Source organism: Leucoraja erinacea, chromosome 10, assembly GCF_028641065.1.
Source record: "Leucoraja erinacea ecotype New England chromosome 10, Leri_hhj_1, whole genome shotgun sequence".
Taxonomy (NCBI): Eukaryota; Metazoa; Chordata; class Chondrichthyes; order Rajiformes; family Rajidae; genus Leucoraja; species Leucoraja erinaceus.
This window is the reverse complement of record NC_073386.1, coordinates 11345850-11361694: the sequence shown is the minus strand read 5'-3', so window position 1 is coordinate 11361694 and position 15845 is coordinate 11345850. Positions and strand designations below refer to the sequence as shown.

General features: G+C 42.5%; 1 protein-coding gene across 1 annotated transcript in view; it reads left to right on the top strand.

The window, feature by feature from the left end:
• Positions 1–15845, top strand: part of LOC129700783 (dihydropyrimidine dehydrogenase [NADP(+)]-like) — a 637641-nt gene that overhangs the window by 497900 nt on the left and 123896 nt on the right. Inside the window, exons 17-18 of the mRNA XM_055641481.1 lie at positions 671–791; positions 1376–1495. Coding sequence (XP_055497456.1) covers positions 671–791; positions 1376–1495 — 241 coding nt within the window. The remainder of the gene's footprint in view (positions 1–670; positions 792–1375; positions 1496–15845) is intronic.

Genomic DNA, 15845 nt, shown 5'->3' with positions numbered 1-15845 from the left:
AGGCAGCAACTCTACGGCTGTGCCACTGTGCCGCCCACAAAGTCTAATGAATTAATCACAATGCCACTGAAATCACAGTGCTAAAACCAGCTGACTTAGCTCTGCTTAAGCTATCTAGAACCCCACTTAAATGTCAATCTACCGACAGCAGCATAGACTGACCACATTCAATGCGTAATTAATCTAGCATGGATGAATGTTTAAAGGATAATGAATTGTAGTAAAAAATGTGAATCCAATCTTTCAAGAAAGCAGGGGATCTGCAACAGGCAAGGGGAAGAAGCAGATTTAGTGTCAGTGCTAAAAGTTTCCTTATCCATAGGAAGGGAAGTTTATTAATAACCACAGCTTCAATATCTTAATGGATAATTCTCTGTAATCACATTTCCCAATCAGTATTAGCTACAGTAGGCAAGTAATGCTATTACTGCTATAATGGAGGCTGATTCATTCAGCCTCTTCGGTACACAAGGAAAATTGCATTAGTAGATATTATTACGGCTCTGCTGTTTATTGCTGTGATCTGAGGATCAGGTAATCAGGTGGTTGCAGTCTCTTCAATGTCACATACAGTGCAGTAAGCCTGGCAGCATGAAGCCATGCCTGTCTCTGTGCACAGCTTTATCAGATTAGTTTCTCATCTAGCTCTGTAACTGATCCATTTGAACAGGATCCAAAGCTGGTGCAAAACATCTGCCGCTGGGTGCGACAAGCTGTTAAGATTCCGTTCTTTGCCAAGCTGACCCCGAACGTCACCAACATTGTAGACATAGCGAAAGCAGCTGAGGAAGGTAAGAAACTGGCAGTGCAAACTGCATGCAAAGCGATTCAAAATTGGGAATAATATATTTTTTTATTCTTCAATAATAATTTAAATAATTTTAGAAATAATAATTTAATAAATAACTATTCAAGAAATAATAATTTATTGAATAGTTATTTATTAGATTATATTTCTAAAATTATTAATTAATTAAGAAATAAACAAATAAATAAATAAACATTGAATATAAATGATTTAAGAGATAATATAATTAGCCAAGAAATCAATAATTATTTCTTAAATCATTATTTCTTAAATAATTTAATTATCTCTTAAAGAAGTATTTCCTAAATAATAATTCCTTAAATATTTTTCTTCATTTCTTTGATTATTTCTGTTTTTATTGTCCTCCTACATTAATTTTTAAGCGGCCGATGCACTTCAATTACAAACAGGCACCTTTCATTTGATTACCTGTCATTTTGCCTACGTCTGTGTCACTAACTTTGAAACGACTCTCGTCATCCTACCTGCAGTTATCACCTCGCAATCTACATCGAAAGATATTATTCTGTAAATTAGAATATAAATAACGGCTGTGTTTTCCCACAGGTGGTGCAGATGGCGTTACCGCAATCAACACGGTGTCTGGGCTGATAGGGGTGCTTGCAGATGGCACACCTGTGCCAGCCGTTGGTAAAGCCAAGCAGACCACATATGGCGGCGTGTCTGGTAAGCAGTGCCCTCACCCCTGTTCAGTGTTTCCTCTGAGACTATAAGCACTGGTGACTATATATAATATCATCTCCCTTCCAACATCCGAGGCTCCTTGCTTTCTACCTGTTAACGTGGCTAATCGCGGTGGCAGATGGAGAACGTTGAGTGTGAAAGCTCTTACAATCGCTATTTCTTTTCCTGACGATTCTCCAGTGAAGTGTGTGGGGATGGAGGGAGGAAGGAGTTGATGGATAATCATAAGAAAATGCCTTGTAGCCTTTGGAACATAGGGCAGTGCAGCATATGAAAGGGCCCTTCAGCACACAATGCCTGTACATGATCCATTTCCCTTTGTTCCCTGCACTTCAAGAGCCTATCTAAATGCCACTTAAACACCACTATTGTATCTGCCTCCACCACCACCCTTAGCAATGCGTTCCAGGTTTCCACTAGACTCTGTGTAAATAAACTTGCCTTGCACATCTCCGTTAAACTTTCCCCTCATCACCTTATAGTATGCCCTCTAGGCTTGTCATTTGCACCCTGGAAAAAAGGTTCCGACTGTCTACCCTATCTACGCCTCTCATAGTTTCTCCAGAGAAAACAAGTCAAGTCTGTCCCTGTGGCTGGCTGAAACCCACTAATCCAGGCAGCATTCTGAAGAAACTTTTCCAAGCAAAATGTCACCTATTCCTTTTCTCCTGTGATGCTGCCTGGCCTGTTGAGTTACTCCAACGTTTTGTGCCTATATTCTGGTAAAGCACCTCCTTAGTTGTGGACATTTGTATTAGCACTATTTCTCTTTTCAGGATTTCTTGAATATTCACTTTAGAAATACAATAAACTTTGCCTTATTGTTATAATTGAAATCCGTGCTATTTATATGTTTCAATAAATGTTTTTTTATTCTGTTAACATGTTATAACATAATATATACCCATTGCAGCCATATATATTCAGGCAAATGAACGCAGTCTGGTTTCATTTGGGTTGTGTGGCAACTAAATGCAAAAGTGTTATAACAAGTGTTTTTAAAAGTGGACATAATACATTTGAAAATTGCAAAAGTACTGTGCAAGATAATGTGCAACTAATTAGAACTATCGGATGGAGTCAGTCTACCCCACGACAGAAAGGGGAGAAGTTGTACATTTTGATAGCCACAGGGATGAAGGATCTCCTGTGGCATTCTGTCCTGCATCTTGGTTGAACCAGTATGTTACTGAAGGTTGACCAGGTTGACCAGTGTGTCATGGAGGGGGTGAGCTGTATTGTCCAGGATGCTCCTCAGTTTGAGGAGCATCCTCCCCTCCAAGACCACCTCCCACGAATCCACTTCCACCCCCAGGATGGACCCAGCCTTCCTGATGAGTTTGTTGATCTTGTTGGCATCCGCAGCCTTCGCCCTGCTGCCCCAGCACACGGCAGCGAAGAAGATGGCACTGGCTACCACCGATTGGTAGAACATCTGCAGCATCTCACTGCAGACGTTGAAGGAGCGGAGCCTCCTCACAAAGTACAGCCGGCTCTGTCCCTTCTTGTACAGGGTCTCAGCACTGTAGTTAGGCCCTACTTCCTTTATAAGCACTGTGCATTTTATAGCAGATTCCCAGCTTGTGAATTAATTTTTCTTTTCCTTTTTTATCATTTTCCCGCAATATTTAGGTGCATGGATAGGAAAGGTTCAGAAAGATAGAGGGTAAGAGCGGGCAGTGAGACTAGTGTAGATGGAGCACCTTGATCAGCATGGACAGGTTTTGGCGAAGGGCCTGTTTCTGCGCTGTGCAACTCTATGAGCCTTTTAATGATTTTTTTTCTGTGTTCTTGAGAGGAGGTCGTCAATGTGCATTTCTGGATTCATTCATTCAAAGATTAAACCGAATCATATTGATCACACTCCTGCATGAGATGCTATTAGAATTGAAATATAGGGTCTTATTATAGAATTAGCAGGAATGAAATGGGAAAATGAGTTAATGTAATTGTTTGACAAACTTTGTGGCCTGCCCACCCACCCCACCATCCCGTCAACTAATGGTTGTTAATGAGTAGAAAAAGCTGTGGTAATAGATCACAAGCTTGTGCGTAAGAGGGAACTGCAAACGCTAGTTTAAACCGATGATAGACTCAGACGGAAGAAGGGTCTCAACCCGAAACATCACCCACTCCTTCTCACCAGAGATGCTGCCTGTCCCGCTGAGTTACTCCAGCTTTTTTTGTGTCTATCTACAAGCTTGTTGTTACCTGCTCGATACAAACATTCAATGTTCATGTTTACCGCATGGCAGCAGAGCTGACAGCAAAAAAAATGCCAAACGCTGGTTTTTGAAGTACCGCACAGCCCCAGCTTGACATTTCCGCAGAGTAGAAGTTTATGAGATGCATAATTTTGCACTTGGGAGCTCCAGTAACATTCAGGGCTACCTTCACACATTCACTGACTGCCTCAAGATGGGCAGCGATTTAATTCACTGAATTGGAGCCATGTTGTCTCCTTCCCTCTTTTGGAATAAAGATTGCACATAGTCAACATATACAGTATACATTCAAAAAGTCAAATGCATTTACTGTCCCGGATAGTCGCTGCTTAATGTAGCGTCACGTCTCAGTTTGTCGTTAACACAGCTGGTCATATTATAGGCATACACGGTGTGCGGTACATCAAATTAATTTTTCTTTAAATGACTTATCAGAAAGCACAAAGATCTTAGTCTTGTCAAGATTTCAATTTTGTTTTAAATATCTTCTGAAGGCCAGACCTTTAAATCTCAGGGGCTGCATCAAGCAGTGAGCTGTGAATTTAACCATAGGGTAACTGCTAATGATAAGGAAACATTCCAAGATGAGGCCGCTGTAACACAATCATTGGATTAGGCTATCAATCACTGCATTCCTCAGGGAATAGGAAAGGACACGAAACACAGAAAGGAAAATTAGGAAAGGTGGGTGTGACTAGAATGTAATTCTTTACTATCTCTACCTGCTAACTGTTCTCTGCAGCTTTTGAATTCTAAGCATGTCTAAAGACTGCTGGCTTTTTTTTTCCAGAAGAGTTATGTTTGGACTGTATGGTGTTTACGGAACAGGAAAGCAAACAACCATTGTTAGTAGAAAAAAGTATTTCAACATGTTTTTTTTAAAGCTAGTCTTCGTGAGAATTGGTTCAGCTGGTATTTGAAGTCAAGCTCTGATAGATTTGTATCGTGGGCACCGGAAATTAAATGTGTAGGAAGGAACTGGTTTAAACCGAAGGTACAACACAATAAGCTGGAGTGACTCAGCGGGTCAGGCAGCATCTCTGGAGAAAAGGAATGGGCGACGTTTCGGGTCGAGACCCTTCTTCAGACTCAGGGTCAGGGGAAAGGGAAACGAGAGATATAGATGGCCGATATAGAGAGATGTAGAACAAATAAATTAAAGATATGCAAAAAAGTAACAATGATTATTATTATTTTATTTTTTTTGCATTTCTTTCATTCTACTGGAAGTTAAATATTGGGCTGACATATAGGAAAAATGGGGTGGATGACAAGGCATACATGTCAGCATGTCCTGACCTGCAAGCTTGCATTTGCAGCTGAGCAGTACAGGACACACTGGAGATCAGATGCTATTGCATTTCCGACACACAGTTGGGTTAATAACTGATGGTGCCATGGCCTCATTCATTCGAATGGAGTCACTGATCCGGATGGCAAAAAGTAAGAAGTTTGGTTTTATTGCATTATTTTCACAAATATTAATATTTTTAATTGGCAAGAAGTTGCAGAGGGTTGTGGATGTAGCCCAGTCCATCACCATTGATTCCATCTGGTTGAATTTAAGTTTTTGTTGCGTGTTAACCAGTCAGTGGAAAGACTATACATGATTACAATCAAGTCATCCGCAGTGTACAGATACATGATAAAGGGAATAACGTTCAGTGCGAGATAAAGTCCAGTAAAGTCCAATCGAAGATAGTCCGAGGATCTCCAATGAAGTAGATAGTAGCTCTGGACTGCTCTCTAATTGTTGATAGGATGGTTTCAGTTGCCTGATAACGGCTGGGAAGGAACTGTCCCTGAATCTAGAGGTGTGTGTTTTCACACTTCTGTACCTCTTGCCTGATGGGAGAGGCGAGGAGAGGGAGTGACCAGGGTGAGACTGCTCCTTGATTATGGCCTGGCCTTGCCGAGGTAACGTGAAGGATAAATGGAGTCAATGGAAGGGAGGTTGGTTTGGGTGATGTTCTGGGCTGCGTCTGCAATTCTCTGCAATTTCTTCACGCTGCCTCAGGAATGCAGACAACATAATCAAAGACTTGTCCCACCCTGGTCATTCCTCTTTCTCCATGCTCCCGTTGGGTAAAAGATACAGAAGCTTGAAATTGCATGCCATCAGTCTTAAACAGCTTCAATCCCTCCATTATCAGGCTTCTGAACGGTCCTTCCATACTCTATAGTATAGACCAATTCTCCTCTACCTCATTGTGGACATTGGACCTTGTCTCTGTAAATGATACGCTATAATGTTAGAACTAAATTTTGCACTGTATAATTTCTCCTTTGCTCTACCTACGGTACTTGAGTTTGACTTGATTGTATTTGTGTATAGTATTATCTGATTTTCATTAGATAGCATGCAAAACAAAGCCTTTCACTGTCCCTGAGTACACGTGACAATATTAAACCAAAACCTGAACCTAAGTTACAGCAGAAACAAGGAACTGTAGATGCTTGTTTTACAAAAGAAGACACAGAGTTCTGGAGTAGCTCAGCAGGTCAGGCAGCATCTCGGAGAACATGGATAGATGACGTTTCAGGTCGGGACACTTCTTCAGACAGACTGGGTGAGGGGGAGGGGGAAAGAACGATGGAAGAAAGGGGGGGGGGGGGGCAGGGTAAAGCCTATTACCTGGAATAACCCTAAACGCCACCTATCTATATCTTCGAAAGATGCTGCCTGACCGGCTGAGCTGCTCCATGTTCTCCCTGCGATTGTGTGGGTTTTCTCCTAGTGCTCTGGGTTTCCTCCCACAGACCAGTGACGTGCGGGTTTGTATGTTAATTGGCCTCTGTAAATTCCTCATAGAGTGTAGAGAATGGATCAGAAAGTGCGACAACATAGAGCTAGTGTGTGTAGAAAGGATAGTGTGTTTACCAAAGATAGACACAAATGCTGGAGTAACATAGCGGGTCAGACAGCACCTCCGTAGAAAAGGAATAGGTGACGTTTTGTGTCAGAACCCTTCTTCAGACTGGTGTGACTCGTGTGAACTAGTGTGAACCGGTGATCGATGGGCAGTGTGGACTAATTGGGCTGAAGGGCCTGTTTCCACCCTGTATCTCTAAACTCAGTCAAATATCTTCTTTAAAACGTTCCATAGAAACATAGAAACATAGAAAATAGGTGCAGGAGTAGGCCATTCGGTCCCTTCGAGCCGCCATCACCATTCAATATGATCATGACTGATCGTCCAAAACCAGTACGCTGTTCCTGCTTTCTCCCCATATCCCTTGATTTCATTTGCCCAAAGAGCTGTATCTAACGAGAGAGAGTTAGATAGAGCTCTTAGGGCTAACGGAATTAAGGGATATGAGGAGAAAGCAGGAAGGGTACTGATTTTGGATGATTTTTATTCCATTGCTTAAGTCTAATACAACAGGTATTTCATCTGACTCCACCAGCCAAAGCCATACCATTTGTGCACCACTCATTTCCTTGGGATAGATGCAGCAGCATATCGTCAAGTTCAACCAGATCTGCAGCTACAAGAAGCTGGTAAGGTAGAAAGAATGGATCGACTGGGCTTATATTCACTGGAATTTAGAAGGATGAGAGGAAATCTTATAGAAACATATACAATTCTTAAGGGATTGGACAGGCTAGATGCAGGAAAAATGTTCCCGCAGCTGGGGGAGTCCAGAACCAGGGGTTACAGTTTAAGAATAAGGCCATTTAGGACTGAGATGAAGAGAAACTTTTTTACCCAGAGAGTTGAAAATCTGTGGAATTCTCTGCCACAGAAGGCAGTGGATGCCAATTTACTGGATGTTTTCAAGAGAGCGTTATATTTAGCTCTTCGCGCTAACGGAATCAAGGGATAAGGGGGAAAAAGGAAGAACGGGGTACTGATTTTGGATGATCAGTCATGATCATATTAAATGGCGGTGCTGGCTCGAAGGGCTGAATGGCCTACTCCTGCACCAATTTTCTATGTTACTATGGTAACAGGGACTACACAAGGGCGAGTGCAAACCCAAGCTCACGTGATCTGGTCCATTGATGATCATGCTCCATCAAGCTAAACGGAACGAGCTTACTTAACACAGTTCATATCTTTGTATTCCTGCCGCAGCCGAGGCATGAAACTATTATCTTACAGCATTAAATTGAAACCCAGGTGTAATCTTTCCTTTGAGTTCGGTACTAAGGACAATATGGTTTGGTGACAAGGTCCGTTTATATTAAGGATTTATCAGCACCTTTGGCACTTACTGTGTGGATTAATTTCAGAGACAAAATGATTTTTCGGCTTTATCAATTTTATTCCCTGTTGAAGAAAAATTACAGGTGACCTTTGCATAGCACATTCAGATTTTTTGAAGAATAAAGTGGAAACAGCTGATTCTTTTGGCCTTGGGGTATTATTATCATTGCCTTATGAAGTCTTCAGCATTAGCTGTGAAGATCCAAAGCTGTACATTGTTCATGAATGAGATCAGAGATTAGAGAGAGTTTTCCGAAGCTTGTATGATAAGTGGGTCTACAGATAATGACAGCATTTTAACTTATATGTTTGAAATTACACATACTTCTGAGAATTTAGTATAAAAACCTGCTGAAGAATACGTTCACTTCTGAAAAAAAGTAGAAACAAGGAACTGCAGATGTTGGTTTACAAAAAAAAGACACAAAGTGTTGGAGAAACTCAGCGGGTCAGGCAGCATCTCTGGAGAATATGAATAGATGATGTTTTGGATCTGAAGCCTTCTTTTCGGCACAACGTGCGAGAGCAAGTTAGTGGGTCAGGCAGCATCTCTGGAGAACATGGATGGGTGATGCTTCAGGTTGATATGGGTGTCAGGGGTTAGGGGGAGAAGGCAGGAAAATGGGGTAGAGAGGGAAAGGTAGATCAGCCATGATTGAATGGCGGAATAGGCTTAATGGGCCGAATGGCCTAATTCTGCTCCTATAACTTATAGACGAATGAAGTATTCTACCTGACCCACTGAGTTTCTCCAGCATTCAGTGTCTTATTCAGTTGTGATGCTATTGACCAAATTCTATCATAGCTGCCTTTATTTTACCCGTTCATGATATTAGATAATTGTTAACATGGTGCTGAGATATAATAACTTACAAAATGGGCAGAGTTTATGCCATTGTTTTCCCAAGCCTAGCATTAAAGGAAGATCACATCATCAATGATTTGGACGTTTTCCATTCAAAAGCACAACTAAAAGAATGTACCAGAAAGTATGCAACATGAGTACCTACAGTAGCCATTAAAATCTGCTTAGTTTAGTTAAGAGATACAGCACGGAAACAGACCCTTAGGCCCACTGAGTCCGCACCGACCAGCGATCCCTGCACACTAACGCTATCCTACACGCACGCTCGGGACAATTTGCAATTTTACCAATCCAATTAACCTACACACCCCTACGTCTTTGGAGTGTGAGAGAAAACCGGAGCACCCAGGAAAAACCCATGCAGGTCACAGGGGAGAATGTACAAACTCTGTGCAGCCAGCACCCGTAGTCAGGATCGAACCCGAGTCTCTGGCGCTGTGAGGCAGCAACTCTACCCCCGCGCCACCGTGCTGCCAATGATTGCTGTGAGAAGATTAGGATGAAGACCTATACCAAATAGTTAGGCTAAGAATGAGAACGTCATTCAACTCAAAGATCTTATAGCAGAGCAAGATGGGTTACTCTCACGCAAACGTGTAGTACGCTCATGGGCGGATTCATGGGTGATTATAGGACTCATTTTAGCAACCAGTCCCCGCCATCTTGTTCCGCCATCTTGCTTCCGCCATCTTGCTTCCGGCCAAAGATCGGATCTTTGTTTCCGCAGCGGGGAGAGGGAGTGCGCGGCCCGGGGAGAGGGAGTGCGCGGCCCGGGGCAGCGGGAGAGGGGCATAGGAGGGGGGGAGACATTGTACTGGGAGTGCCGGGAGTGGGGGGACAGTTGGGCCCGGGGATAAGGCCTAGTGTGTGTGAAGTTGCGGGGAGGTTTACAATGTTTCTTATTTAATGTCCCTTGTCTAGTCTGAAATAAAGTTCATCATTGGATCAGAAGAAATATAATTGTGTGTGTTATATGATTATATACATTTATATCGCATTCATGTATGTGTGTTTATAAACATTTTATTCTTTAACAAGAACTAAACAGAATTATGAATCTAACCATATATCACACACAGAAACGTCCCACGCAATGTCAATTACCCTGCGAGTCGGGTCGGTTCCGGTTACTACAAAATCAACTCAAACACTGCTTGTGAGCCATTTAAAAAGAAATGATTTAAAAAATATTAAAAAAGACAATTACCAGAGTCAAATTTTATTCTTGACAAGAAGTATGAACTGACAGAATTATGAATCTAACCCTATAATCACACACACAAACTGTTGCCCCGCAACATTGATTACACTGCGAGTCGGGTCGGGTCGGGTCAGGTAGGCTCCGGTTACTAAAATGGGCGAGGAAAAATGCCCAGGATCCCCTCCGTAGCGTACTACACGTCAGCCCATTGTATTTTGCAGGAGTAGCCCATCTTGCTCTGCTCTAAGATCTTTGATTCAACTGTTACAGCTTAACTGGAGATGATTTTGATCAGGATGTTGTACTTTATCACTGATAATTCCTTCCTAATTAAAACTGCTCTGCCGAGACAGCCACAGTTCTGTGCAGTCGGGAAGCAGGATATCTCACAGCTGTCATTAATGCCAATTTCCATTTCAGTGTAGTCTTGGTGTCCAGATGGCCCACCAGAGACCAGCGCATTTGATCCCCATGGGGAATATCAGTGGAGACTGGGATTTCAAACTGCAGTTTATAATTCAGTTCCCAGACAATTCAACTATCAGTCTTTTAGTTTAACATTTCTTTTATGGTTGAAAACGAATGCAAACACTATTTTCCTGCTGGTTTAATCTGCACAATAACGTAAAAAATATATTAATAACAGATTGAAAGTATTGCAAATTTCTTTACTCATCTGCCTCTGATATTACTTTCCAAAGGAGAAACTCTTCTATCTGAATATGCTGGCATTGATAAGGCATGATACTGAGGTCACTAATAGTCTTACAGAACTGGCCTTCGAATATGTGGCCTTCGAATATATTCTGAATATATGTTCATGTATAATAGACATACAGCATATGTGAACAACCCTACTTCCTGTTGGCCATTTTGTGTTTCAACGGGATTACGGAGCCTCCAGAACTTGTATTGTAGAGAAGGTTTAGTTTTAGTTTAGATTAGAGGTATAGCGTGTAAACAGGGTCCGCACCGACCAGCGATCCATGTATATTAATACTATCCTACACCCACTAGGGATAATTTTTACATTTACCAAGCCAATTAACCTACATACCTGTACATCATTGGAGTGTGGGAGGAAACCCGAAGATCTCGGAGAAAACCCACGCAGCTCAAGGGGAGAATGTACAAATTTGACCTTCTATGGATACACCGTAGAGAGCATCTTATCTTCTGCAGATGCACCATAGCAACCATCATATCGGGGTGGATCACTCATGGATTGTGAACAGCTCCTTCCAAGTCCTCAAGACCATCACACAAACCAACCTCCCTTTGATTGACTCAATTTATCCTTCACGCTGCCTCGGCAAGACCAGCAGCTTAATCAAGGACCAGTCGCACCCTGGCCACTCCTCGCCGCTCCCATCAGGCAAGAGGATAGAAGTGAAAATACACACCTCCAGATTCATGGACAGTTTCTTCCCAGCTGTTATCTGACAACTAAACCATCCTACCAACAACTAGATAGCAGTTCTGAGCTACTATTTGCCTCATTGGAGATGAGATATCAGATACCTCGGAATATATTTGAAAGGACTTTACAGGATTTTTTCATGCACCAAACGTTATTCCCTTTGTCATTAACTGTACACTGTGGATGGATCGATTGTAATCATGTATAGTCTTTCTGCTGACTGGTTAGCACACAACAAAAGATTTTCATTGTACCTCGGTAAACTTGACAATAACTGAACTCAAACTCAAGTATGACTTTGAGGCACCCAGATAAAACTAACGTCATTGACCACCAAGGGGAGATCATTTGAAGTCTGGTGTCAGACCTCACTCAAAACAAAAATAGTTAAGGTTGTTGCAGATCAAACATCCTAATCCTAGGATGTCAATGCAGGTTTTCCTCTTAGCCTTCAGAGGTGCGGCTGTTTGCTGATGAGGCAAGATGAGGCACCCAACAGTTCATGATTGGCACAAAATGCTGTAGTAACTCAGTTACTTCAGCATTTTGTGTCTATCTTCAGTGTAAACCAGCGTCTGCAGTTCCTTCCTACACAGTTCATGATTGGCAGATGGCTATAAACTTTCAGCTCAGGTACTTTCGCCACCGTAGAAACTTCCATCTGACTTGTTTCATCTTATTAAGATTGTAATTCACTTTGTGTGAAAGAGTCAGGTATTTAGCACCACTTTCCTTTCTTTGCATTCAACACTGAGAAACCACCAGTCCTGATCAAAAGGAGCTTGCTGTCAATTGAAACTGCAAACACACTAATTACTCATGTTTCCTGCCGATGTGAAGATTCTTAACATTCAAATATTGACTAATAAAGATTAGCAAAATGTGAATTTAAGAGGTCTCCAGTTGTGTGGTCAGATAAAAACAGGAATATTTTACTCTAAGTTAAGCCACTTTAATACACTTATAAGAACTGGAATGTAAATTAGCCAGCTAATCAGTGGCAGAAACACATGCTACAGAGTTCTTCAATGCATAGGGATTAGTACCTTACGGCTAAATTGTACAGGAGAAGGTGGAGGATATTGCTTGAAATATGGAATAATAAGCTCCTGTCAACTAATATCCATTGCTCTAGACATGGATGCAGGGCTCCCTAATTGTGACTTTGGACAAGAGCATGCGTGGGAACATGTGGAGTAAAGGAGTCATAGAGTCATGCAGTGTGGAAACAGGCCCTTCGACCCAACTTGCCCGCAAACCGGCAAACATATCCCAGCAACACTAGTCTCACCTGCCCGCGTTTGGTCCATATCCCTCCAAACCTGTCCTATCCATACACCTGTCTAATCGTTTCTTAAGGTTGGGATTATCCCCAGCCTCAATCACCACCTCTGGTAGCTTGTTCCATGCACCCACCGCCCTTTGTGTGAGGCAGGAGCAATGTGGATACATCTACCCGGGTAATCTTTATGTACGTTACCATGCACAACACGATGCGTTGGAGCAACTCAGCAATTCTGGCAGCATCTGTGGAGGAAATAGACAGGCAACATCTCGAGTTAGAGCCCTTCTTCAGAATGATTGCAGTCAGGGGGGGGGATCTGGAAAAGAGATGAGGGGGGACAAAGCCTGCCAAGTGATAGGTGGATATAGTTGAGGGGGATGGGGTTGACTGGCAGATAAGTGAGTAGGTGACAAAGGTGCCAGATAATGAGAGAAGGGGAGTGAAATGAAGTGAAGCCAGAGGCAGGACTGTAGCTGGAAGGGATCAGAGATCACTGCACTTAATAATGCATCTGTAAATACGTGTCTGTTTAAAATTAACCCTCTCCATAAATAAAAATAAAGTGGGCAAATCTAAAATATAACTCAACTCCTTTAGAGGACTAAGACATAATCTTGAGAGGGAAGCTGAACTTGAGGTATGCCATCCAGTGAATGTGTTAATGCAAAAACTGCAATAAGCATCCAAGGCTGCTTTACCTCCCACAAAGCCACAGTCCTTCCAGGCCTCTATACTGTAGGTTTAGTTGGCAAGAGTCAGCTATTTTTTTGTGGATAATTGTGAAGAATGTAGGTGAACAGAGGGATCTGGGAATAACTGTGCACAGTTCCCTGAAAGTGGAATCTCATGTAGATAGGGTGGTAAAGAAAGCTTTTGGTGTGCTGGCCTTTATAAATCAGAGCATTGAGTATAGAAGTTGGGATGTAATGTTAAAATTGTATAAGGCATTGGTGAGGCCAATTCTGGAGTATGGTGTACAATTTTGGTCGCCTAATTATAGGAAGGATGTCAACAAAATAGAGAGAGTACAGAGTTGATTTACTAGAATGTTGCCTGGGTTTCAGCAACTAAGTTACAGAGAAAGGTTGAACAAGTTAGGGCTTTATTCTTTGGAGCGCAGAAGGTTAAGGGGGACTTGATAGAGGTTTTTTAAATGATGAGAGGGATAGACAGAGTTGACGTGGAAAAGCTTTTCCCACTGAGAGTAGGGAAGATTCAAACAAGGGGACATGACTTGAGAATTAAGGGACTGAAGTTTAGGGGTAACATGAGGGGGAACTTCTTTACTCAGAGAGTGGTAGCTGTGTGGAATGAGCTTCCAGTGGAAGTGGTGGAGGCAGGTTTGTTTTTTTATCATTTAAAAAATAAATTGGATAGTTATATGGATGGGAAGGGAATGGAGGGTTATGGTCTGAGCGCAGGTATATGGGACTAGGGGAGATTATGTGTTCGGCACGGACTAGAAGGGTCGAGATGGCCTGTTTCCGTGCTGTAATTGTTATATGGTCATATGGTTAATTTTATGCTTCTTTCCTGAAAATATTGCAGCTGCACTTTGCATTACAATAAATTGTTCACGTCCATACGTTGTAGGAGCAGAATTAGGCCATTTGGCCCATTGAGTCTACTCCGCCATTCAATCACTGCTGATCTATCTTTCCCCCTCAACCCCATTCTCCTGCCTTCTCCCCCTTACCACCTGACACCCTAACCAATCAAGAATCTATCCATCTCCGCCTGTGGCAATGAATTCCACAGATTCACCATTGTGGTTTTCTCAGTTCTGAAGTTGCAGCAATTTTAGCATCTTGACAGCATCTTCCAAACCTGTAACATTTACAACTTGGAAGGGTCAGTAGGCACAGGGGAACGCCACTGCACACTTGACAGACTTGAAAATATATCACCATCCTTCATAGTCACTGGGTCTAAATGTTGGAATTCCCTGACCAGCAACTCTGTAAACTATCTTCAGAAAGATTACAGAAGTTCATTAATGCCCCTGTCCCACTTAGGAAACCTGAACGGAAACCTCCGGAGACGTTGCGCCCCACCCAAAGTTTCCGTGCGGTTCCCGGAGGTTTTTGTCAGTCTCCCTACCTGCTTTCACTACCTGCAACCTTCGGTAACCACCTGCAACCTTCGGTAACCACACCGAAACCTTGGGTGGGACGCAAGGTCTCCAGAGGTTTCCGTTCAGGTTTCCTAAGTGGAACAGGGGCATTAGGCAGCTCATTACCATGTTCTAAATAGTACTTGGATCTGGGTGTAACGTGTCAGCATTGCTGTTGGCAGTATCCCACACATGAGTTCAAGAAAAAGGATGTTCTTCGGACATTATTTGGACTTTGGACTACAGTGTAGAAACAGGCCCAGTGATCGCCTCATACACTAGCACTATCCCACACACACTAGAGGTCATTTACATTTTACTGAAACCAATTAATCCACAGACCGATATGTCTTTGGAGTGTGGGAGGGAACCAGAGCACCTGGAGAAAACCCACGCCGTCACAGGGAGAATGTACAAACTCCGTACAGATCGCTGGATCGGGGTGTCTGGCACTGTGAGGCAGCAACTCTACTGCTGTGCCACTGTGCCACCCTTCTGTCTGTTGTAGATCTTGTGCTTGTAATGTCTGTCTCACATTATTAATTATTTATCAGTCTTGAAGAAGGGTACCCACATGAAATGTCACTATCCATGTTCTGGTGCATGATGCAGCCTGGCGCGTTGAGTTACTCCAGCACTTTATGTCTTTCCTTATCAATTGTTCTGCTCATTGAAAAAGGAACGCATGAAGCAACCAACAACATTTCCTGCCCTGCCCTCTTATCCCCAAATAACCCAATGTACAATCCTCCCTGTTGACATTTAACAAATCTTGCAACATATCCATTGTATCCATGCTTCAAAACTCCATAACGTATGGCCATGGAAATAGTTCAACACTGAAGGAGACTATTTGGTCCTTTGAATCAATACTGGCTCCTCATAGCAATTGGGTACCTACTCGGAGCCTCCCACTAATCACCTCCGGGGTGATCCGGATTGAGCTGAACCAGAGGATCAAATAAAACACCGACTTTGGTGATTTAAAAAATCCTGATCTGAGCTTCCAAAC